Source organism: Brienomyrus brachyistius, chromosome 11, assembly GCF_023856365.1.
Source record: "Brienomyrus brachyistius isolate T26 chromosome 11, BBRACH_0.4, whole genome shotgun sequence".
NCBI classification, from domain to species: Eukaryota; Metazoa; Chordata; class Actinopteri; order Osteoglossiformes; family Mormyridae; genus Brienomyrus; species Brienomyrus brachyistius.
This window is the reverse complement of record NC_064543.1, coordinates 14,510,590-14,535,619: the sequence shown is the minus strand read 5'-3', so window position 1 is coordinate 14,535,619 and position 25,030 is coordinate 14,510,590. Positions and strand designations below refer to the sequence as shown.

The following is a 25,030-nucleotide window of genomic DNA, read 5'->3' as shown; positions in this document are numbered from 1 at the left end:
ATTTGAAGCATCCACTCCAATGAGTAACTCTTGATAACAATAACATTTTGCACTTGCCTTTTCCATTTAAAAATAAAAAAAATTATATTCTTAGACAAGATTAACCTTTATTAATCTAAATGCTGTATCTGCTTGATTACATATACAATGGAGCCTGAGTCAGAGTGAGAGTTTAAAGCACATGCTATCTTGTTAATGGAGAAAAAAATCAGTCACCCACCCATCCATCCTCCAACCCGCACACACACACATACACTTGCACACCATGGGAAATATATAGATGCCGATTAGTCTAGCAGCATATGTAGGAACCACAAACTGGGGCAATAAATCAGAAGAGTAAAGGATCATGAGAATTGCACAGCTATAGTTTATTGAGAAGCGAATACAGGAAAGCGGAGCAGTACCACTGGGACTGCATTTTTACTTTTGTTAATATACCTTTAACAGTTAAAACAAATAATGTTTAATATTAAGAAGCATGGCCAAAGAGAGAGACAAATAAAAGAAGCATGACAGACTGGTAGCTAATGTTCACGACTGAGACGTTTTAAGGGATTAAATAAGCAGTATTTCCTCAGCATTTCATCTCACTTTCCTACAGCCGCCGTGGGGGGCACAGTGTCGCAGTTTACAGGGTTGCAGCTACAGCTCTCAATGTATGTGTACGTGTAGTCCATCGATGATCCATCTGGGCAGAGCAGCTGTACCTGCTTCTTGCTGACAGATGTCTCCTGACAGCAGGAGCAGGAGTGGACCAAGTCATTTGCGTTAGCAGAGTACCTGTCGCAGGACAGACAGATGCATGAGAACATTACGCATGGAAAGTACATTGGGTAGCGGCAGTGGGATACATTTTTAAATGAAGGTCAGCAACTGATGGAATGTAGCACACTTTTATTTTTTAAAGCTATGCACACAAACTAGCATGTAAACTCACAGGGAGTACGTCCCACAGTATCCTGTGCATGAGGACAGCTCTACAGGATTTGCAGATTGACATGTGTTGTGCACCAGGATGCTGCTGTTCTTCATTAAGTTGCAGTTCTGAACTGGGGTACCTGCAACAGAAGATGTGCCTTTGAGTGTGTGGTAACGAATATTTATTTTAAAATTTACCACATATCACTGGAGCACCTGTGCTTATAGTATTTGATTTACTTACAGGTCTGGCAACAGCCATCTGCATCAGTTGTTTCGGTACCCTTTGATACAAAAGAACAATCGAATGAAATTGATGGTTATAACAACATATTTTTGGTGGTTCTAAGTCAATGGTAGACCAGCTACAATTGAATGTATTTAGTGGGTCTGCACCGCAATTGAACAGGTGAGCAGGATTTTTCAGCAGTTTGAATCAGAGGCTGGTATCATAAGACAGAAAAGATCCTTTCACAAAAAGTTTTGCATTGTAAAGAGAATAGTTCAGATTACAGAAATCGTCACTGAGATGTAATGTAAATAACCTAAAGAGAACCTGGATCACAGTGATACTTACAGGCATGCAGTTCCCAGGATCGAACTCTGGGCACACAGCTTTGACCTTTACAGTGGTCAGCTTGTCTCCGATCTTTTCACACTCGTACGTCATACATTTGTCATTTGCGGGTGACCAGCTCTGCCCAGGCTGCCAGTGAAATACATATTACTGGGGTAAGTCAAGAATTCTTAACACTCTCTTAATTGCGGAAAAAAATTGAAGGAAAAAAATATTATAACTATTAATATACAGAAGGCAAAGGGACTGGACAGAAGTCTATGTCTTTACAAAACCATGGCGTATCTCAATAGCGTGGTGTACCTCAATTAGATGCGTGGTATTATCGGGCAGGGATGCGATGCAGCTGGATTGTACACAGATACCACAGCACTGTCCCTGCACAGTCTGATACTCAAAGCCCTGCACACAGGAAGAGCAGAATACGCACATCAACACAGATACAAACATGCAAAACAGTTTATGTATTTTTAGTCATTAGAAAATCATTTGATGCTGATATTTTTGCACTACAGGATAAGCCATACTAAATCTCATTAACTGAGCTAGACAAATATCAGGGGAGGCCGTTATCATTAATATCAGTAATTCTGAATGTATTACTTTCCTTTCAAAATCGGGTAAAAGTGTGCTCACTCATGATCGGTGACATGTGATACTGATACTGACACAAACATAGTACATTAGCCGGGCCTCTGAAAACTGATTTGTATATACAGTCCACTTTAAACATTATAGTACATTAGCCGGGCCTCTGAAAATCGATTTGTATATACAGTACACTTTAAACATTATAGTACATTAGCCGGGCCTCTGAAAACTGATTTGTATATACAGTACACTTTAAACATTATAGTACATTAGCCGGGCCTCTGAAAACTGATTTGTATATACAGTACACTTTAAACATTATAGTACATTAGCCGGGCCTCTGAAAATCGATTTGTATATACAGTACACTTTAAACATTATAGTACATTAGCCGGGCCTCTGAAAATCGATTTGTATATACAGTACACTTTAAACATTATAGTACATTAGCCGGGCCTCTGAAAATCGATTTGTATATACAGTACACTTTAAACATTATAGTACCTTAGCCGGGCCTCTGAAAATCAATTTGTATATACAGTACACTTTAAACATTATAGTACATTAGCTGGGCCTCTGAAAATCGATTTGTATATACAGTACACTTTAAACATTATAGTACATTAGCCAGGCCTCTGAAAATCGATTTGTATATACAGTACACATTATATATATATAGACATGCTGTATGTCAGCCAGTGTGATTCCCACCTGCTGGCAGTTAGTATCACAGGTCATTGGAACACAGATGTTGAGGTGCAACTTTGTTATCGGGTCGATGTTGGTGCTGCAGTTACACACTTCACAGTCATCACTGGGCATTGTTTCTCCCACCTGGGGGACAGTATGGCAATGACAGTGTCAGAAACCTGGCATTAGGGAAGGGACAGCCACAGGTTCACCATTAAGTGGCGGAGAATCCCTTGCAGTGTACCACCAGGCTCTAATTGCTAAGCCTGGTACTGTCTGTCAACAGTAGCCATTTAACTAATATTATGGACTCTTACCTTGTACTCAGTGTTATTGAAAACACAGACCGGTTTTGGTTCTGTAGAAGGTAGGACATGGTGAAATTAGCATATGTGAAAATTTGTTAATGTTTTGGAAAAGTTAGGATATTAAGCTTTGGTGGATATTTCAGTCTTCGTTCTCGTATATGAAATGCAAAAATTTATGGCCTGTAGGTTACTATAACTGCACTATAATGTATATTCACAGTAGTTATACACAGTAGTGTACAGCTGTACTTTAATGGTCTGTAAGTTGTCATGCAAGGTTTTCTAGGCAATACGCACCACATTCATAGGATGGGCAGCAAGGTCCAGCAGATGTATTTGTTACAAGGGTGTAGCCAGGTGAGCAAGGCTGAGGCTCGGGACACAGGGATACATTGCATTCTGCACCGAAAAGGAACCACAAATAGGGTCTGAGCAGCATGCAGATGTAGAACATCCATGATAAGACAAAATGGGAGGATATCTGTGATACTGTGTATGGTTTTTCCCTTTGATTTTCTGTCTCTATCTTGAAGAACAAATGCAAAGCTAACAGATAGAAGAAAGTAATGATTCTCTACCACAACCCATTAGGCAACACAGTCAGCTGCCTAGGGCATCATCTACTGAGGGCCAGCTTCAGCACAGAGTCCACCCTCTCATGCAGAGCATCCGACACAAAGTGAAATTGGACCGTGAAGCTTGCCTAGAGCTCCACATAGGCTGCAACTGACACTGAGTACTACTCACCGCATCTGTTCCTCTGGCAACAGTCCAATGTCTCAGTCACTATCACCTGGCCCTGCAGGTTACAGGTGAGGTTGGCTTGGGCTGTACACCTGAAAGGCTGGCATTGGATGGTCACGGAGCTGGCATTACATTCACATTGGTCACAGTTGGTCTGCCAGGTCTCTCCAAGCTATATTTTGTGGTGCGGAGTGTGGAGCACAAGATTGCAGAGTAAATATACAACAATCCATACACTTGCATGGCTAATTTGAATGCATGAATGAATGAATGAATGAATGATCCAGAACTGTCACCTTTCTGAGTTGGCCATCAGACCCATTACAGTCTGAAAAAAAGGGAAACACAACTTAGACACACACACTATCATTCAGTTGGGGGTCACTTAGAAATGTCCTTGCTTTTGAAAAAAGCACGATTTTCCATTACAATAACATCATTGTTAATGTTATAAATGAAAATCACAGCTGGAAACAGCTTTTTTTTAAGGGAGTATCTACATAGGTGTACAGAGGCCCATTATCAACAACAATTTGTCTTGTGTTCCAATGGAATGTTGTGTTTGCTAATGCAAGTTCTTCATTTTAAAAGGTTAATTGGTCATTAGAAAAACCTTTTGCAATTATGTTAGTGCAGGTGAAAATTGTGCTGATTAAAGAAGCAATAAAACTGGCCGCCTTTGGACTAGTTGAGTATCTGGAGCATCGGCAATTGCAATGGTCAAAATGGTCGGAAACAAAGAACCTTCTTCTGAAACTCGTCAGTCTATTCTTGTTCTGAGAAATGAAGCCTATTCCATGTAAGAAACTGCCAGGAAACTGAAGATCTCACACAATGCTGTGTACTGCTCCCTTCACAGAGCAGCAACAACGGGCTCTAACCACAACAGAAAGAGGAGAGGGAGGCCCCGGTGCATAACTGAGCGAGAGGATAAATATAGAAAGAGACACTTCATGGTCTTTAACTGGCAGTTTCATTAAATTATACCTGCAAAGGACCAGTCTCAATATCAACAGTGAAAAAAAAACTGAGACAGGCAAATGAACACAGACACTGGACAGAGGAACATTGTAAAAAAGCGCTATGGATATAGGAATCTAAGTTTGACGTGTTTGGATCAAAAAGAAAAACGTCTGTGTGACACAGATCAAGTGAAAAGATGCTGGATGAGTGCTTGACAACATCTGTCAAGCATTCTTAAAGATCCTGTCAAGGATCTTTAAGAAGGAAGGCAATCACTCGATTTTGCAGCAATGTGTCCCTGTGTCCCAACAGCGCTTCGTCCTGCAACAAGACAATGACCTAAACACAGCTTCAAACTATGCAAGAACTATTTAGGGAAGAAGCAGTGCCAATCAAGCCAATCCCACTTGTGGGAGATGTTTCAGGATGCACAGGGTGAAATCTCAACAAATTGACATATAGAATGCCCAAGGTATATTTAGCTATATTTCCTATTCAGATTTCTTGTATGTTTTCATGGAAAACAAGGAAATTTCTAAGCCACCTCAAACTTCTGAACAGTAGTGTACTTATATTGCTACACATATACATAACAATTAAACAAGTTTTCAGTAGAAAATATCAATAAAATCTGTACTTACATGGACAGTCATAACGTGTGTAAACAATGCCTTTTTGACATGTGGCAGTAGTACAATTATCCACCTGCCATGATTCGCCATCCTGTCACAGAAAAGGCGAAACACTTACAGATCTGACTAGCCACTCCCACCACATGTTTAGAGAATTTAATACTTCACTCTTTACAATGGATTGAGGGTCATTATGTGCTAACATAGACACACAGAAATGCTATGAATGAGGATCACAGGTACGAATATTTACAAGTGAGGTAATTCTGAAAAGAAAATTTAACTACTACATTAATAATCCATTGAGTAATGTGCTGGCAGTACTCAGAGCAAGTTCTTTTTAATTATATAAACTGTTTTTAAAGCGTCATACTTCACCTTTCTTGGTGGCTCAACATTGTTGCAGTCAAGCCCAGATGTAATGGTTTCAGACTGAGTAGTTTCGACCGAAGGACTATGTGTATGTTGTGACACAGTGGGTGATGCTGTGGCTGTGCTGTGCTGTTGTGTTGTCATTGCAGAAGTGGCAGCATTCAGTGTAGAAGATGTAGAAGTGGGTGAAGGTATGGTGGTCTGGCAGGGCATTGGCTGTTTGACTACAATGCATGAGAGACTGCAAATAGCAGTGAAACACCATCCTGCATCATCAGTCTGGTTGTATATCAGCGAACCTGATGGAAAAAAACAACAGAAGTAAGTAAATGAAGAAAGATGATACTCATAAGACTGAATAAAGGTGTAGACATCCATGCAATAAAAAACATGACTTACCTGGCATAAAATCTGTGTTATTGTACTTGCACGTACAATGTAGTGTTGTTTCCTGAACAGTACTACTATTGAAGGTAGCAGAAGTAATTGTTGAGAGGGGATGAGTAGATATAGTTGACGACTTCATCTGTGTTGTAATTTCAGACTGAGTAATTCCACTGCTTCCTGTTGAAAGATGCTGGGGTTGTGTAGCGTATACGGTAGTTTTAGGAAAGGTCATTGTAATAGTAGGTAACATTTGTGTAACTGGTGCAACAGCAGTATAAGGGGTTGACGTTGTAGGGACGTAAGTAGAAATTTCCATTGTTGTACTGTGATTCTCAGTAAATGACCTGGTTGTTTCTGTTTTTGTGGAATGAGCTGACGTTGTTTCAGGTTGAATTATGGTTGTGGTGCTTGAAGATGGTCCTGATGTTGCTGAAGTCTCTGAGGTGGAAGTTGTACTTTCTGCAAGGGTTGTTGTCGAAACAGTTGATGGACCACTGGTCTGAATCTTGGATGGTTGAGTGGATCCACTAGTAACTCCTGTTGTTGAACTTTCAGTCACGGTTGTCACTGTTTCAGATGTTGTTGTGCTGACTGGTATTGTGGATGATGTGACAGTGGTTGTTTCTGTTTTTGTGGAAGATACTGAAGTTGTTTGAGGTCGGATAATGGTTGCGGTGCTTGAAGGTGGTCCTGATGCTGCTGAAGTTTGCGTAGTAGAAGTTGCAATTTCTACAATGGTTTTTGTCACAGCAGTTGATGGACCACTGGTCTGAATCTTAGATGCTTGAGTGGATCCACTAGTAACTCCTGTTGTTGTACTTTCAGTCAAAGTTGTCACTGTTTCGGATGTTGTTCTGCTGACTGGTATTGTGGATGTTGGGACAGTGGTCGTTTCTGTTTTTGTGGAAGGAGCTGACGTTGTTTCAGGTCGGATTATGGTTGTAGTACTTGAAGGTGGTCTTGATGTTGCTGAAGTTTCTGAGGTGGATGTTGTAATTTCTGCAAGGGTTGTTGTCGAAACAGTTGATGGACCACTGGTCTGAATCTTGGATGGTTGAGTGGATCCACTAGTAACTTCTGTTGTTGTACTTTCAGTCGAGGTTCTCACTGTTTCAGATGTTGTTGTGCTGACTGGTATTGTGGATGTTGGGAGAGTGGTCATTTCTGTTTTTGTGGAAGGAGCTGATGTTGTTTCAGGTCGGATTATGGTAGTAGTACTTGAAGGTGGTCTTGATGTTGCTGAAGTTTCTGAGGTGGATGTTGTAATTTCTGCAAGGGTTGTTGTCGAAACAGTTGATGGACCACTGGTCTGAATCTTGGATGGTTGAGTGGATCCACTAATAACTCCTGTTGTTGTACCTTCAGTCGAGGTTCTCACTGTTTCAGATGTTGTTGTGCTGACTGGTATTGTGGATGTTGGGACAGTGGTCGTTTCTGTTTTTGTGGAAGGAGCTGACGTTGTTTCAGGTTGGATTGTGGTTGTAGTACTTGAAGGTGGTCCTGATGTTGCTGAAGTCTCTGAGGTGGAAGTTGTAATTTCTGCAAGGGTTGTTGTCGAAACAGTTGATGGACCACTGGTCTGAATCTTGGATGGTTGAGTGGATCCACTAGTTACTCCTGTTGTTGAACTTTCAGTCACGGTTGTCACTGTTGCAGATGTTGTTGTGCTGACTGGTATTGTGGATGTTGGGACAGAGGTCGTTTCTGTTTTTGTGGAAGGAGCTGATGTTGTTTCAGGTCGGATTATGGTTGTAGTACTTGAAGGTGGTCCTGATGTTGCTGAAGTCTCTGAGGTGGAAGTTGTAATTTCTGCAAGGGTTGTTGTCGAAACAGTTGATGGACCACTGGTCTGAATCTTGGATGGTTGAGTGGATCCACTAGTAACTCCTGTTGTTGTACCTTCAGTCGAGGTTCTCACTGTTTCAGATGTTGTTGTGCTGACTGGTATTGTGGATGTTGGGACAGTGGTCGTTTCTGTTTTTGTGGAAGGAGCTGACGTTGTTTCAGGTCGGATTATGGTTGTAGTACTTGAAGGTGGTCTTGATGTTGCTGAAGTCTCTGAGGTGGAAGTTGTAATTTCTGCAAGGGTTGTTGTCGAAACAGTTGATGGACCACTGGTCTGAATTTTGGATGGTTGAGTGGATCCACTAGTAACTCCTGTTGTTGTACTTTCAGTAGAAATTCTCACTGTTTCAGATGTTGTTCTGCTGACTGGTATTGTGGATGTTGGGACAGTGGTCGTTTCTGTTTTAGTGGAAGGAGCTGACGTTGTTTCAGGTCGGATTATGGTTGTAGTACTTGAAGGTGGTCTTGATGTTGCTGAAGTCTCTGAGGTGGAAGTTGTAATTTCTGCAAGGGTTGTTGTCGAAACAGTTGATGGACCACTGGTCTGAATCTTGGATGGTTGAGTGGATCCACTAGTAACTCCTGTTGTTGTACTTTCAGTAGAAGTTCTCACTGCTTCAGATGTTGTTCTGCTGACTGGTATTGTGGATGTTGGGACAGTGGTCGTTTCTGTTTTTGTGGAAGGAGCTGACGTTGTTTCAGGTCGGATTATGGTTGTAGTACTTGAAGGTGGTCTTGATGTTGCTGAAGTCTCTGAGGTGGAAGTTGTAATTTCTGCAAGGGTTGTTGTCGAAACAGTTGATGGACCACTGGTCTGAATCTTGGATGGTTGAGTGGATCCACTAGTAACTCCTGTTGTTGTACCTTCAGTCGAGGTTGTCACTGTTTCAGATGTTGTTGTGCTGACTGGTATTGTGGATGTTGGGACAGTGGTCGTTTCTGTTTTAGTGGAAGGAGCTGACGTTGTTTCAGGTCGGATTATGGTTGTAGTACTTGAAGGTGGTCCTGATGTTGCTGAAGTCTCTGAGGTGGAAGTTGTAATTTCTGCAAGGGTTGTTGTCGAAACAGTTGATGGACCACTGGTCTGAATCTTGGATGGTTGAGTGGATCCACTAGTAACTCCTGTTGTTGTACCTTCAGTCGAGGTTCTCACTGTTTCAGATGTTGTTGTGCTGACTGGTATTGTGGATGTTGGGACAGTGGTCGTTTCTGTTTTAGTGGAAGGAGCTGACGTTGTTTCAGGTCGGATTGTGGTTGTAGTACTTGAAGGTGGTCCTGATGTTGCTGAAGTCTCTGAGGTGGAAGTTGTAATTTCTGCAAGGGTTGTTGTCGAAACAGTTGATGGACCACTGGTCTGAATCTTGGATGGTTGAGTGGATCCACTAGTAACTTCTGTTGTTGTACTTTCAGTCACGGTTGTCACTGTTGCAGATGTTGTTGTGCTGACTGGTATTGTGGATGTTGGGACAGTGGTCGTTTCTGTTTTTGTGGAAGGAGCTGACGTTGTTTCAGGTTGGATTGTGGTTGTAGTACTTGAAGGTGGTGCTGATGTTGATGAAGTCTCTGAGGTGGATGTTGTAATTTCTGCAAGGGTGGTTGTCGAAGCAGTTGATGGACCACTGGTCTGAATCTTGGATGGTTGAGTGGATCCACTAGTAACTCCTGTTGTTGTACCTTCAGTCGAGGTTCTCACTGTTTCAGATGTTGTTGTGCTGACTGGTATTGTGGATGTTGGGACAGTGGTCGTTTCTGTTTTTGTGGAAGGAGCTGACGTTGTTTCAGGTCGGATTATGGTTGTAGTACTTGAAGGTGGTCTTGATGTTGCTGAAGTCTCTGAGGTGGAAGTTGTAATTTCTGCAAGGGTTGTTGTCGAAACAGTTGATGGACCACTGGTCTGAATTTTGGATGGTTGAGTGGATCCACTAGTAACTCCTGTTGTTGTACTTTCAGTAGAAGTTCTCACTGTTTCAGATGTTGTTCTGCTGACTGGTATTGTGGATGTTGGGACAGTGGTCGTTTCTGTTTTAGTGGAAGGAGCTGACGTTGTTTCAGGTCGGATTATGGTTGTAGTACTTGAAGGTGGTCTTGATGTTGCTGAAGTCTCTGAGGTGGAAGTTGTAATTTCTGCAAGGGTTGTTGTCGAAACAGTTGATGGACCACTGGTCTGAATCTTGGATGGTTGAGTGGATCCACTAGTAACTCCTGTTGTTGTACTTTCAGTAGAAGTTCTCACTGTTTCAGATGTTGTTGTGCTGACTGGTATTGTGGATGTTGGGACAGTGGTCGTTTCTGTTTTTGTGGAAGGAGCTGACGTTGTTTCAGGTCGGATTATGGTTGTAGTACTTGAAGGTGGTCTTGATGTTGCTGAAGTCTCTGAGGTGGAAGTTGTAATTTCTGCAAGGGTTGTTGTCGAAACAGTTGATGGACCACTGGTCTGAATCTTGGATGGTTGAGTGGATCCACTAGTAACTCCTGTTGTTGTACCTTCAGTCGAGGTTGTCACTGTTTCAGATGTTGTTGTGCTGACTGGTATTGTGGATGTTGGGACAGTGGTCGTTTCTGTTTTAGTGGAAGGAGCTGACGTTGTTTCAGGTCGGATTATGGTTGTAGTACTTGAAGGTGGTCCTGATGTTGCTGAAGTCTCTGAGGTGGAAGTTGTAATTTCTGCAAGGGTTGTTGTCGAAACAGTTGATGGACCACTGGTCTGAATCTTGGATGGTTGAGTGGATCCACTAGTAACTCCTGTTGTTGTACCTTCAGTCGAGGTTCTCACTGTTTCAGATGTTGTTGTGCTGACTGGTATTGTGGATGTTGGGACAGTGGTCGTTTCTGTTTTAGTGGAAGGAGCTGACGTTGTTTCAGGTCGGATTATGGTTGTAGTACTTGAAGGTGGTCCTGATGTTGCTGAAGTCTCTGAGGTGGAAGTTGTAATTTCTGCAAGGGTTGTTGTCGAAACAGTTGATGGACCACTGGTCTGAATCTTGGATGGTTGAGTGGATCCACTAGTAACTTCTGTTGTTGTACTTTCAGTCACGGTTGTCACTGTTGCAGATGTTGTTGTGCTGACTGGTATTGTGGATGTTGGGACAGTGGTCGTTTCTGTTTTTGTGGAAGGAGCTGACGTTGTTTCAGGTTGGATTGTGGTTGTAGTACTTGAAGGTGGTGCTGATGTTGATGAAGTCTCTGAGGTGGATGTTGTAATTTCTGCAAGGGTGGTTGTCGAAGCAGTTGATGGACCACTGGTCTGAATCTTGGATGGTTGAGTGGATCCACTAGTAACTCCTGTTGTTGTACCTTCAGTCGAGGTTCTCACTGTTTCAGATGTTGTTGTGCTGACTGGTATTGTGGATGTTGGGACAGTGGTCGTTTCTGTTTTTGTGGAAGGAGCTGACGTTGTTTCAGGTCGGATTATGGTTGTAGTACTTGAAGGTGGTCTTGATGTTGCTGAAGTCTCTGAGGTGGAAGTTGTAATTTCTGCAAGGGTTGTTGTCGAAACAATTGATGGACCACTGGTCTGAATCTTGGATGGTTGAGTGGATCCACTAGTAACTCCTGTTGTTGTACCTTCAGTCAAGGTTGTCACTGTTTCAGATGTTGTTGTGCTGACTGGTATTGTGGATGTTGGGACAGTGGTCGTTTCTGTTTTAGTGGAAGGAGCTGACGTTGTTTCAGGTCGGATTATGGTTGTAGTACTTGAAGGTGGTCCTGATGTTGCTGAAGTCTCTGAGGTGGAAGTTGTAATTTCTGCAAGGGTTGTTGTCGAAACAGTTGATGGACCACTGGTCTGAATCTTGGATGGTTGAGTGGATCCACTAGTAACTTCTGTTGTTGTACTTTCAGTCACGGTTGTCACTGTTGCAGATGTTGTTGTGCTGACTGGTATTGTGGATGTTGGGACAGTGGTCGTTTCTGTTTTTGTGGAAGGAGCTGACGTTGTTTCAGGTTGGATTGTGGTTGTAGTACTTGAAGGTGGTGCTGATGTTGATGAAGTCTCTGAGGTGGATGTTGTAATTTCTGCAAGGGTGGTTGTCGAAGCAGTTGATGGACCACTGGTCTGAATCTTGGATGGTTGAGTGGATCCACTAGTAACTCCTGTTGTTGTACCTTCAGTCGAGGTTCTCACTGTTTCAGATGTTGTTGTGCTGACTGGTATTGTGGATGTTGGGACAGTGGTCGTTTCTGTTTTTGTGGAAGGAGCTGACGTTGTTTCAGGTCGGATTATGGTTGTAGTACTTGAAGGTGGTCTTGATGTTGCTGAAGTCTCTGAGGTGGAAGTTGTAATTTCTGCAAGGGTTGTTGTCGAAACAATTGATGGACCACTGGTCTGAATCTTGGATGGTTGAGTGGATCCACTAGTAACTCCTGTTGTTGTACCTTCAGTCAAGGTTGTCACTGTTTCAGATGTTGTTGTGCTGACTGGTATTGTGGATGTTGGGACAGTGGTCGTTTCTGTTTTAGTGGAAGGAGCTGACGTTGTTTCAGGTCGGATTATGGTTGTAGTACTTGAAGGTGGTCCTGATGTTGCTGAAGTCTCTGAGGTGGAAGTTGTAATTTCTGCAAGGGTTGTTGTCGAAACAGTTGATGGACCACTGGTCTGAATCTTGGATGGTTGAGTGGATCCACTAGTAACTTCTGTTGTTGTACTTTCAGTCACGGTTGTCACTGTTGCAGATGTTGTTGTGCTGACTGGTATTGTGGATGTTGGGACAGTGGTCGTTTCTGTTTTTGTGGAAGGAGCTGACGTTGTTTCAGGTTGGATTGTGGTTGTAGTACTTGAAGGTGGTGCTGATGTTGATGAAGTCTCTGAGGTGGATGTTGTAATTTCTGCAAGGGTGGTTGTCGAAGCAGTTGATGGACCACTGGTCTGAATCTTGGATGGTTGAGTGGATCCACTAGTAACTCCTGTTGTTGTACCTTCAGTCGAGGTTCTCACTGTTTCAGATGTTGTTGTGCTGACTGGTATTGTGGATGTTGGGACAGTGGTCGTTTCTGTTTTTGTGGAAGGAGCTGACGTTGTTTCAGGTCGGATTATGGTTGTAGTACTTGAAGGTGGTCTTGATGTTGCTGAAGTCTCTGAGGTGGAAGTTGTAATTTCTGCAAGGGTTGTTGTCGAAACAGTTGATGGACCACTGGTCTGAATCTTGGATGGTTGAGTGGATCCACTAGTAACTCCTGTTGTTGTACCTTCAGTCGAGGTTCTCACTGTTTCAGATGTTGTTGTGCTGACTGGTATTGTGGATGTTGGGACAGTGGTCGTTTCTGTTTTTGTGGAAGGAGCTGACGTTGTTTCAGGTCGGATTATGGTTGTAGTACTTGAAGGTGGTCTTGATGTTGCTGAAGTCTCTGAGGTGGAAGTTGTAATTTCTGCAAGGGTTGTTGTCGAAACAGTTGATGGACCACTGGTCTGAATTTTGGATGGTTGAGTGGATCCACTAGTAACTCCTGTTGTTGTACTTTCAGTAGAAGTTCTCACTGTTTCAGATGTTGTTCTGCTGACTGGTATTGTGGATGTTGGGACAGTGGTCGTTTCTGTTTTAGTGGAAGGAGCTGACGTTGTTTCAGGTCGGATTATGGTTGTAGTACTTGAAGGTGGTCTTGATGTTGCTGAAGTCTCTGAGGTGGAAGTTGTAATTTCTGCAAGGGTTGTTGTCGAAACAGTTGATGGACCACTGGTCTGAATCTTGGATGGTTGAGTGGATCCACTAGTAACTCCTGTTGTTGTACTTTCAGTAGAAGTTCTCACTGTTTCAGATGTTGTTGTGCTGACTGGTATTGTGGATGTTGGGACAGTGGTCGTTTCTGTTTTTGTGGAAGGAGCTGACGTTGTTTCAGGTCGGATTATGGTTGTAGTACTTGAAGGTGGTCTTGATGTTGCTGAAGTCTCTGAGGTGGAAGTTGTAATTTCTGCAAGGGTTGTTGTCGAAACAGTTGATGGACCACTGGTCTGAATCTTGGATGGTTGAGTGGATCCACTAGTAACTCCTGTTGTTGTACCTTCAGTCGAGGTTGTCACTGTTTCAGATGTTGTTGTGCTGACTGGTATTGTGGATGTTGGGACAGTGGTCGTTTCTGTTTTAGTGGAAGGAGCTGACGTTGTTTCAGGTCGGATTATGGTTGTAGTACTTGAAGGTGGTCCTGATGTTGCTGAAGTCTCTGAGGTGGAAGTTGTAATTTCTGCAAGGGTTGTTGTCGAAACAGTTGATGGACCACTGGTCTGAATCTTGGATGGTTGAGTGGATCCACTAGTAACTCCTGTTGTTGTACCTTCAGTCGAGGTTCTCACTGTTTCAGATGTTGTTGTGCTGACTGGTATTGTGGATGTTGGGACAGTGGTCGTTTCTGTTTTAGTGGAAGGAGCTGACGTTGTTTCAGGTCGGATTATGGTTGTAGTACTTGAAGGTGGTCCTGATGTTGCTGAAGTCTCTGAGGTGGAAGTTGTAATTTCTGCAAGGGTTGTTGTCGAAACAGTTGATGGACCACTGGTCTGAATCTTGGATGGTTGAGTGGATCCACTAGTAACTTCTGTTGTTGTACTTTCAGTCACGGTTGTCACTGTTGCAGATGTTGTTGTGCTGACTGGTATTGTGGATGTTGGGACAGTGGTCGTTTCTGTTTTTGTGGAAGGAGCTGACGTTGTTTCAGGTTGGATTGTGGTTGTAGTACTTGAAGGTGGTGCTGATGTTGATGAAGTCTCTGAGGTGGATGTTGTAATTTCTGCAAGGGTGGTTGTCGAAGCAGTTGATGGACCACTGGTCTGAATCTTGGATGGTTGAGTGGATCCACTAGTAACTCCTGTTGTTGTACCTTCAGTCGAGGTTCTCACTGTTTCAGATGTTGTTGTGCTGACTGGTATTGTGGATGTTGGGACAGTGGTCGTTTCTGTTTTTGTGGAAGGAGCTGACGTTGTTTCAGGTCGGATTATGGTTGTAGTACTTGAAGGTGGTCTTGATGTTGCTGAAGTCTCTGAGGTGGAAGTTGTAATTTCTGCAAGGGTTGTTGTCGAAACAATTGATGGACCACTGGTCTGAATCTTGGATGGTTGAGTGGATCCACTAGTAACTCCTGTTGTTGTACCTTCAGTCAAGGTTGTCACTGTTTCAGATGTTGTTGTGCTGACTGGTATTGTGGATGTTGGGACAGTGGTCGTTTCTGTTTTAGTGGAAGGAGCTGACGTTGTTTCAGGTCGGATTATGGTTGTAGTACTTGAAGGTGGTCCTGATGTTGCTGAAGTCTCTGAGGTGGAAGTTGTAATTTCTGCAAGGGTTGTTGTCGAAACAGTTGATGGACCACTGGTCTGAATCTTGGATGGTTGAGTGGATCCACTAGTAACTTCTGTTGTTGTACTTTCAGTCACGGTTGTCACTGTTGCAGATGTTGTTGTGCTGACTGGTATTGTGGATGTTGGGACAGTGGTCGTTTCTGTTTTTGTGGAAGGAGCTGACGTTGTTTCAGGTTGGATTGTGGTTGTAGTACTTGAAGGTGGTGCTGATGTTGATGAAGTCTCTGAGGTGGATGTTGTAATTTCTGCAAGGGTGGTTGTCGAAGCAGTTGATGGACCACTGGTCTGAATCTTGGATGGTTGAGTGGATCCACTAGTAACTCCTGTTGTTGTACCTTCAGTCGAGGTTCTCACTGTTTCAGATGTTGTTGTGCTGACTGGTATTGTGGATGTTGGGACAGTGGTCGTTTCTGTTTTTGTGGAAGGAGCTGACGTTGTTTCAGGTCGGATTATGGTTGTAGTACTTGAAGGTGGTCTTGATGTTGCTGAAGTCTCTGAGGTGGAAGTTGTAATTTCTGCAAGGGTTGTTGTCGAAACAATTGATGGACCACTGGTCTGAATCTTGGATGGTTGAGTGGATCCACTAGTAACTCCTGTTGTTGTACCTTCAGTCAAGGTTGTCACTGTTTCAGATGTTGTTGTGCTGACTGGTATTGTGGATGTTGGGACAGTGGTCGTTTCTGTTTTAGTGGAAGGAGCTGACGTTGTTTCAGGTCGGATTATGGTTGTAGTACTTGAAGGTGGTCCTGATGTTGCTGAAGTCTCTGAGGTGGAAGTTGTAATTTCTGCAAGGGTTGTTGTCGAAACAGTTGATGGACCACTGGTCTGAATCTTGGATGGTTGAGTGGATCCACTAGTAACTTCTGTTGTTGTACTTTCAGTCACGGTTGTCACTGTTGCAGATGTTGTTGTGCTGACTGGTATTGTGGATGTTGGGACAGTGGTCGTTTCTGTTTTTGTGGAAGGAGCTGACGTTGTTTCAGGTTGGATTGTGGTTGTAGTACTTGAAGGTGGTGCTGATGTTGATGAAGTCTCTGAGGTGGATGTTGTAATTTCTGCAAGGGTGGTTGTCGAAGCAGTTGATGGACCACTGGTCTGAATCTTGGATGGTTGAGTGGATCCACTAGTAACTCCTGTTGTTGTACCTTCAGTCGAGGTTCTCACTGTTTCAGATGTTGTTGTGCTGACTGGTATTGTGGATGTTGGGACAGTGGTCGTTTCTGTTTTTGTGGAAGGAGCTGACGTTGTTTCAGGTCGGATTATGGTTGTAGTACTTGAAGGTGGTCTTGATGTTGCTGAAGTCTCTGAGGTGGAAGTTGTAATTTCTGCAAGGGTTGTTGTCGAAACAGTTGATGGACCACTGGTCTGAATCTTGGATGGTTGAGTGGATCCACTAGTAACTCCTGTTGTTGTACTTTCAGTAGAAGTTCTCACTGTTTCAGATGTTGTTGTGCTGACTGGTATTGTGGATGTTGGGACAGTGGTCGTTTCTGTTTTAGTGGAAGGAGCTGACGTTGTTTCAGGTCGGATTATGGTTGTAGTACTTGAAGGTGGTCCTGATGTTGCTGAAGTCTCTGAGGTGGAAGTTGTAATTTCTGCAAGGGTTGTTGTCGAAACAGTTGATGGACCACTGGTCTGAATCTTGGATGGTTGAGTGGATCCACTAGTAACTCCTGTTGTTGTACCTTCAGTCAAGGTTGTCACTGTTTCAGATGTTGTTGTGCTGACTGGTATTGTGGATGTTGGGACAGTGGTCGTTTCTGTTTTAGTGGAAGGAGCTGACGTTGTTTCAGGTCGGATTATGGTTGTAGTACTTGAAGGTGGTCCTGATGTTGCTGAAGTCTCTGAGGTGGAAGTTGTAATTTCTGCAAGGGTTGTTGTCGAAACAGTTGATGGACCACTGGTCTGAATCTTGGATGGTTGAGTGGATCCACTAGTTACTCCTGTTGTTGTACTTTCAGTCACGGTTGTCACTGTTGCAGATGTTGTTGTGCTGACTGGTATTGTGGATGTTGGGACAGTGGTCGTTTCTGTTTTTGTGGAAGGAGCTGACGTTGTTTCAGGTCGGATTATGGTTGTAGTACTTGAAGGTGGTCTTGATGTTGCTGAAGTCTCTGAGGTGGAAGTTGTAATTTCTGCAAGGGTTGTTGTCGAAACAGTTGATGGACCACTGGTCTGAATCTTGGATGGTTGAGTGGATCCAGTAGTAACTCCTGTTGTTGTACCTTCAGTCGAGGTTGTCACTGTTTCAGATGTTGTTGTGCTGACTGGTATTGTGGATGTTGGGACAGTGGTCGTTTCTGTTTTAGTGGAAGGAGCTGACGTTGTTTCAGGTCGGATTATGGTTGTAGTACTTGAAGGTGGTCCTGATGTTGCTGAAGTCTCTGAGGTGGAAGTTGTAATTTCTGCAAGGGTTGTTGTCAAAACAGTTGATGGACCACTGGTCTGAATCTTGGATGGTTGAGTGGATCCACTAGTAACTCCTGTTGTTGTACCTTCAGTCGAGGTTCTCACTGTTTCAGATGTTGTTGTGCTGACTGGTATTGTGGATGTTGGGACAGTGGTCGTTTCTGTTTTTGTGGAAGGAGCTGACGTTGTTTCAGGTCGGATTATGGTTGTAGTACTTGAAGGTGGTCCTGATGTTGCTGAAGTCTCTGAGGTGGAAGTTGTAATTTCTGCAAGGGTTGTTGTCGAAACAGTTGATGGACCACTGGTCTGAATCTTGGATGGTTGAGTGGATCCAGTAGTAACTCCTGTTGTTGTACCTTCAGTCGAGGTTGTCACTGTTTCAGATGTTGTTGTGCTGACTGGTATTGTGGATGTTGGGACAGTGGTCGTTTCTGTTTTAGTGGAAGGAGCTGACGTGGTTTCAGGTCGGATTATGGTTGTAGTACTTGAAGGTGGTCCTGATGTTGCTGAAGTCTCTGAGGTGGAAGTTGTAATTTCTGCAAGGGTTGTTGTCGAAACAGTTGATGGACCACTGGTCTGAATCTTGGATGGTTGAGTGGATCCACTAGTAACTCCTGTTGTTGTACCTTCAGTCGAGGTTCTCACTGTTTCAGATGTTGTTGTGCTGACTGGTATTGTGGATGTTGGGACAGTGGTCGTTTCTGTTTTTGTGGAAGGAGCTGACGTTGTTTCAGGTCGGATTATGGTTGTAGTACTTGAAGGTGGTCTTGATGTTGCTGAAGTCTCTGAGGTGGAAGTTGTAATTTCTGCAAGGGTTGTTGTCGAAACAGTTGATGGACCACTGGTCTGAATCTTGGATGGTTGAGTGGATCCACTAGTAACTCCTGTTGTTGTACCTTCAGTCGAGGTTGTCACTGTTTCAGATGTTGTTGTGCTGACTGGTATTGTGGATGTTGGGACAGTGGTCGTTTCTGTTTTAGTGGAAGGAGCTGACGTTGTTTCAGGTCGGATTATGGTTGTAGTACTTGAAGGTGGTCCTGATGTTGCTGAAGTCTCTGAGGTGGAAGTTGTAATTTCTGCAAGGGTTGTTGTCGAAACAGTTGATGGACCACTGGTCTGAATCTTGGATGGTTGAGTGGATCCACTAGTAACTCCTGTTGTTGTACCTTCAGTCGAGGTTCTCACTGTTTCAGATGTTGTTGTGCTGACTGGTATTGTGGATGTTGGGACAGTGGTCGTTTCTGTTTTAGTGGAAGGAGCTGACGTTGTTTCAGGTCGGATTATGGTTGTAGTACTTGAAGGTGGTCCTGATGTTGCTGAAGTCTCTGAGGTGGAAGTTGTAATTTCTGCAAGGGTTGTTGTCAAAACAGTTGATGGACCACTGGTCTGAATCTTGGATGGTTGAGTGGATCCACTAGTAACTCCTGTTGTTGTACCTTCAGTCGAGGTTGTCACTGTTTCAGATGTTGTTGTGCTGACTGGTATTGTGGATGTTGGGACAGTGGTCGTTTCTGTTTTAGTGGAAGGAGCTGACGTTGTTTCAGGTCGGATTATGGTTGTAGTACTTGAAGGTGGTCCTGATGTTGCTGAAGTCTCTGAGGTGGAAGTTGTAATTTCTGCAAGGGTTGTTGTCGAAACAGTTGATGGACCACTGGTCTGAATCTTGGATGGTTGAGTGGATCCACTAGTAACTCCTGTTGTTGTACCTTCAGTCGAGGTTCTCACTGTTTCAGATGTTGTTGTGCTGACTGGTATTGTGGATGTTGGGACAGTGGTCGTTTCTGTTTTAGTGGAAGGAGCTGACGTTGTTTCAGGTCGGATTATGGTTGTAGTACTTGAAGGTGGTCCTGATGTTGCTGAAGTCTCTGAGGTGGAAGTTGTAATTTCTGCAAGGGTTGTTGTCAAAACAGTTGATGGACCACTGGTCTGAATCTTGGATGGTTGAGTGGATCCACTAGTAACTCCTGTTGTTATACCTTCAGTCGAGGTTCTCACTGTTTCAGATGTTGTTGTGCTGACTGGTATTGTGGATGTTGGGACAGTGGTCGTTTCTGTTTTTGTGGAAGGAGCTGACGTTGTTTCAGGTCGGATTATGGTTGTAGTACTTGAAGGTGTTCTTGATGTTGCTGAAGTCTCTGAGGTGGAAGTTGTAATTTCTGCAAGGGTTGTTGTCGAAACAGTTGATGGACCACTGGTCTGAATCTTGGATGGTTGAGTGGATCCAGTAGTAACTCCTGTTGTTGTACCTTCAGTCGAGGTTGTCACTGTTTCAGATGTTGTTGTGCTGACTGGTATTGTGGATGTTGGGACAGTGGTCGTTTCTGTTTTAGTGGAAGGAGCTGACGTTGTTTCAGGTCGGATTATGGTTGTAGTACTTGAAGGTGGTCCTGATGTTGCTGAAGTCTCTGAGGTGGAAGTTGTAATTTCTGCAAGGGTTGTTGTCAAAACAGTTGATGGACCACTGGTCTGAATCTTGGATGGTTGAGTGGATCCACTAGTAACTCCTGTTGTTGTACCTTCAGTCGAGGTTCTCACTGTTTCAGATGTTGTTGTGCTGACTGGTATTGTGGATGTTGGGACAGTGGTCGTTTCTGTTTTTGTGGAAGGAGCTGACGTTGTTTCAGGTCGGATTATGGTTGTAGTACTTGAAGGTGGTCTTGATGTTGCTGAAGTCTCTGAGGTGGAAGTTGTAATTTCTGCAAGGGTTGTTGTCGAAACAGTTGATGGACCACTGGTCTGAATCTTGGATGGTTGAGTGGATCCACTAGTAACTCCTGTTGTTGTACCTTCAGTCGAGGTTCTCACTGTTTCAGATGTTGTTGTGCTGACTGGTATTGTGGATGTTGGGACAGTGGTCGTTTCTGTTTTAGTGGAAGGAGCTGACGTTGTTTCAGGTCGGATTATGGTTGTAGTACTTGAAGGTGGTCCTGATGTTGCTGAAGTCTCTGAGGTGGAAGTTGTAATTTCTGCAAGGGTTGTTGTCGAAACAGTTGATGGACCACTGGTCTGAATCTTGGATGGTTGAGTGGATCCACTAGTAACTCCTGTTGTTGTACCTTCAGTCGAGGTTGTCACTGTTTCAGATGTTGTTGTGCTGACTGGTATTGTGGATGTTGGGACAGTGGTCGTTTCTGTTTTAGTGGAAGGAGCTGACGTTGTTTCAGGTCGGATTATGGTTGTAGTACTTGAAGGTGGTCCTGATGTTGCTGAAGTCTCTGAGGTGGAAGTTGTAATTTCTGCAAGGGTTGTTGTCGAAACAGTTGATGGACCACTGGTCTGAATCTTGGATGGTTGAGTGGATCCACTAGTAACTCCTGTTGTTGTACCTTCAGTCGAGGTTCTCACTGTTTCAGATGTTGTTGTGCTGACTGGTATTGTGGATGTTGGGACAGTGGTCGTTTCTGTTTTAGTGGAAGGAGCTGACGTTGTTTCAGGTCGGATTATGGTTGTAGTACTTGAAGGTGGTCCTGATGTTGCTGAAGTCTCTGAGGTGGAAGTTGTAATTTCTGCAAGGGTTGTTGTCAAAACAGTTGATGGACCACTGGTCTGAATCTTGGATGGTTGAGTGGATCCACTAGTAACTCCTGTTGTTGTACCTTCAGTCGAGGTTCTCACTGTTTCAGATGTTGTTGTGCTGACTGGTATTGTGGATGTTGGGACAGTGGTCGTTTCTGTTTTTGTGGAAGGAGCTGACGTTGTTTCAGGTCGGATTATGGTTGTAGTACTTGAAGGTGGTCTTGATGTTGCTGAAGTCTCTGAGGTGGAAGTTGTAATTTCTGCAAGGGTTGTTGTCGAAACAGTTGATGGACCACTGGTCTGAATCTTGGATGGTTGAGTGGATCCAGTAGTAACTCCTGTTGTTGTACCTTCAGTCGAGGTTGTCACTGTTTCAGATGTTGTTGTGCTGACTGGTATTGTGGATGTTGGGACAGTGGTCGTTTCTGTTTTTGTGGAAGGAGCTGACGTTGTTTCAGGTCGGATTATGGTTGTAGTACTTGAAGGTGGTCTTGATGTTGCTGAAGTCTCTGAGGTGGAAGTTGTAATTTCTGCAAGGGTTGTTGTCGAAACAGTTGATGGACCACTGGTCTGAATCTTGGATGGTTGAGTGGATCCAGTAGTAACTCCTGTTGTTGTACCTACAGTCGAGGTTGTCACTGTTTCGGATGTTGTTGTGCTGACTGGTATTGTGGATGTTGGGACAGTGGTCGTTTCTGTTTTAGTGGAAGGAGCTGACGTTGTTTCAGGTCGGATTATGGTTGTAGTACTTGAAGGTGTTCCTGATGTTGCTGAAGTCTCTGAGGTGGAAGTTGTAATTTCTGCAAGGGTTGTTGTCGAAACAGTTGATGGACCACTGGTCTGAATCTTGGATGGTTGAGTGGATCCACTAGTAACTCCTGTTGTTGTACCTTCAGTCGAGGTTCTCACTGTTTCAGATGTTGTTGTGCTGACTGGTATTGTGGATGTTGGGACAGTGGTCGTTTCTGTTTTTGTGGAAGGAGCTGACGTTGTTTCAGGTCGGATTATGGTTGTAGTACTTGAAGGTGGTCTTGATGTTGCTGAAGTCTCTGAGGTGGAAGTTGTAATTTCTGCAAGGGTTGTTGTCGAAACAGTTGATGGACCACTGGTCTGAATCTTGGATGGTTGAGTGGATCCACTAGTAACTCCTGTTGTTGTACCTTCAGTCGAGGTTGTCACTGTTTCAGATGTTGTTGTGCTGACTGGTATTGTGGATGTTGGGACAGTGGTCGTTTCTGTTTTAGTGGAAGGAGCTGACGTTGTTTCAGGTCGGATTATGGTTGTAGTACTTGAAGGTGGTCCTGATGTTGCTGAAGTCTCTGAGGTGGAAGTTGTAATTTCTGCAAGGGTTGTTGTCGAAACAGTTGATGGACCACTGGTCTGAATCTTGGATGGTTGAGTGGATCCACTAGTAACTCCTGTTGTTGTACCTTCAGTCGAGGTTCTCACTGTTTCAGATGTTGTTGTGCTGACTGGTATTGTGGATGTTGGGACAGTGGTCGTTTCTGTTTTTGTGGAAGGAGCTGACGTTGTTTCAGGTTGGATTGTGGTTGTAGTACTTGAAGGTGGGCCTGATGTTGCTGAAGTCTCTGAGGTGGAAGTTGTAATTTCTGCAAGGGTTGTTGTCGAAACAGTTGATGGACCACTGGTCTGAATCTTGGATGGTTGAGTGGATCCACTAGTAACTCCTGTTGTTGTACCTTCAGTCGAGGTTCTCACTGTTTCAGATGTTGTTGTGCTGACTGGTATTGTGGATGTTGGGACAGTGGTCGTTTCTGTTTTTGTGGAAGGAGCTGACGTTGTTTCAGGTCGGATTATGGTTGTAGTACTTGAAGGTGGTCTTGATGTTGCTGAAGTCTCTGAGGTGGAAGTTGTAATTTCTGCAAGGGTTGTTGTCGAAACAGTTGATGGACCACTGGTCTGAATCTTGGATGGTTGAGTGGATCCAGTAGTAACTCCTGTTGTTGTACCTTCAGTCGAGGTTGTCACTGTTTCAGATGTTGTTGTGCTGACTGGTATTGTGGATGTTGGGACAGTGGTCGTTTCTGTTTTAGTGGAAGGAGCTGACGTTGTTTCAGGTCGGATTATGGTTGTAGTACTTGAAGGTGGTCCTGATGTTGCTGAAGTCTCTGAGGTGGAAGTTGTAATTTCTGCAAGGGTTGTTGTCGAAACAGTTGATGGACCACTGGTCTGAATCTTGGATGGTTGAGTGGATCCACTAGTAACTCCTGTTGTTGTACCTTCAGTCGAGGTTCTCACTGTTTCAGATGTTGTTGTGCTGACTGGTATTGTGGATGTTGGGACAGTGGTCGTTTCTGTTTTTGTGGAAGGAGCTGACGTTGTTTCAGGTTGGATTGTGGTTGTAGTACTTGAAGGTGGGCCTGATGTTGCTGAAGTCTCTGAGGTGGAAGTTGTAATTTCTGCAAGGGTTGTTGTCGAAACAGTTGATGGACCACTGGTCTGAATCTTGGATGGTTGAGTGGATCCACTAGTAACTTCTGTTGTTGTACTTTCAGTCACGGTTGTCACTGTTTCAGATGTTGTTGTGCTGACTGGTATTGTGGATGTTGGGACAGTGGTTGTTTCTGTTTTTGTCGGAGGTACTGACGTTGTTTCCGGTCGAATTATGGTTGTAGTACTTGAAGATGGTCCTGATGTTGCTGAAGTCTGTGAGGTGGAAGTTGTAATTTCTGCAATGGTTGTTGTCGAAACAGTTGATGGACCACTGGTCTGAATCTTGGATGGTTGAGTGGATCCACTACTAACTCCTGTTGTTGTACTTTCAGTCAATATTGTCACTGTTTCAGATGTTGTTGTGCTGACTGGTATTGTGGATGTTGGGACAGTGGCCGTTTCTGTTTTTGTGGACGGAGCTGACGTTGTTTCAGGTCGGATTATGGTTGTAGTACTTGAAGGTGGTCCTGATTTTGCTGAAGTCTCTGAGGTGGAAGTTGTAATTTCTGCAAGGGTTGTTGTCGAAACAGTTGATGGACCACTGGTCTGAATCTTGGATGGTTGAGTGGATCCACTAGTAACTCCTGTTGTTGTACTTTCAGTCGAGGTTGTCACTGTTTCAGATGTTGTTGTGCTGACTGGTATTGTGGATGTTGGGACAGTGGTCGTTTCTGTTTCAGATGTTGTTCTGCTGACTGGTATTGTGGATGTTGGGATAGTGGTTGTTTCTGTTTTTGTCGAAGGAACTGATGTTGTTTCCGGTCGAATTATGGTTGTAGTACTTGAAGATGGTCCTGATGTTGCTGAAGTTTCTGAGGTGGATGTTGTAATTTCTGCAAGGGTTGTTGTCGAAGCAGTTGATGTACCACTAGTCTGAATCTTGGATGGTTGAGTGGATCCACTAGTAACTCCTGTTGTTGTACTTTCAGTCGAGGTTGTTAATGTTTCAGGTGTTGTTGTGCTGACTGGTATTGTGGATGTTGGGACAGTGGTTGTTTCTGTTCTTGTGGAAGGGGCTGATGTTGTCTCACTTGGACTTGTTGAACGTACCACAGACGTTTTTGGAACCACTGTCGTTGAGCTTTTTAATTCTGAGATAGTTGTCACTGAAATAGTTGAGGTACCACTGGTCTCAGTCTTGGATGGTCGAGTGAATCCACTAGTACCATTTTGTGTTGTACTTGCTGTTGTCGTCAGTGTTTCTGCTGCTGTAGTACTAATTTGATTCATAGTGATTGGCAGTGTTGCTGTTATCATTGGTATTGTTTGTGTTAGCGGTCCTATGGCTGTAGTTGCTGTTGTACTTTCTGTAAATTTTGAAAGTAAAGAGCCGAAAATTACA

The 25,030-nt window shown here is 43.7% G+C and overlaps 1 protein-coding gene across 1 annotated transcript in view; it reads right to left on the bottom strand.

Moving 5' to 3' along the window:
• Nucleotides 1–347: 347 nt before the first annotated feature.
• LOC125704118 (mucin-19-like) overlaps nt 348–25,030 on the bottom strand; it is a 34,472-nt gene continuing 9,789 nt past the window's right edge. Inside the window, exons 31-43 of the mRNA XM_048969447.1 lie at nt 6,198–24,995; nt 5,805–6,097; nt 5,436–5,517; nt 4,128–4,159; nt 3,835–4,003; nt 3,385–3,486; nt 3,097–3,137; nt 2,801–2,923; nt 1,802–1,900; nt 1,499–1,627; nt 1,166–1,205; nt 941–1,061; nt 348–783 (exon numbers count right to left, since the gene is read on the bottom strand). Of these exons, the coding sequence (XP_048825404.1) occupies nt 591–783; nt 941–1,061; nt 1,166–1,205; nt 1,499–1,627; nt 1,802–1,900; nt 2,801–2,923; nt 3,097–3,137; nt 3,385–3,486; nt 3,835–4,003; nt 4,128–4,159; nt 5,436–5,517; nt 5,805–6,097; nt 6,198–24,995 (20,222 nt within the window). The 3' untranslated portion in view covers nt 348–590. The remainder of the gene's footprint in view (nt 784–940; nt 1,062–1,165; nt 1,206–1,498; nt 1,628–1,801; nt 1,901–2,800; nt 2,924–3,096; nt 3,138–3,384; nt 3,487–3,834; nt 4,004–4,127; nt 4,160–5,435; nt 5,518–5,804; nt 6,098–6,197; nt 24,996–25,030) is intronic.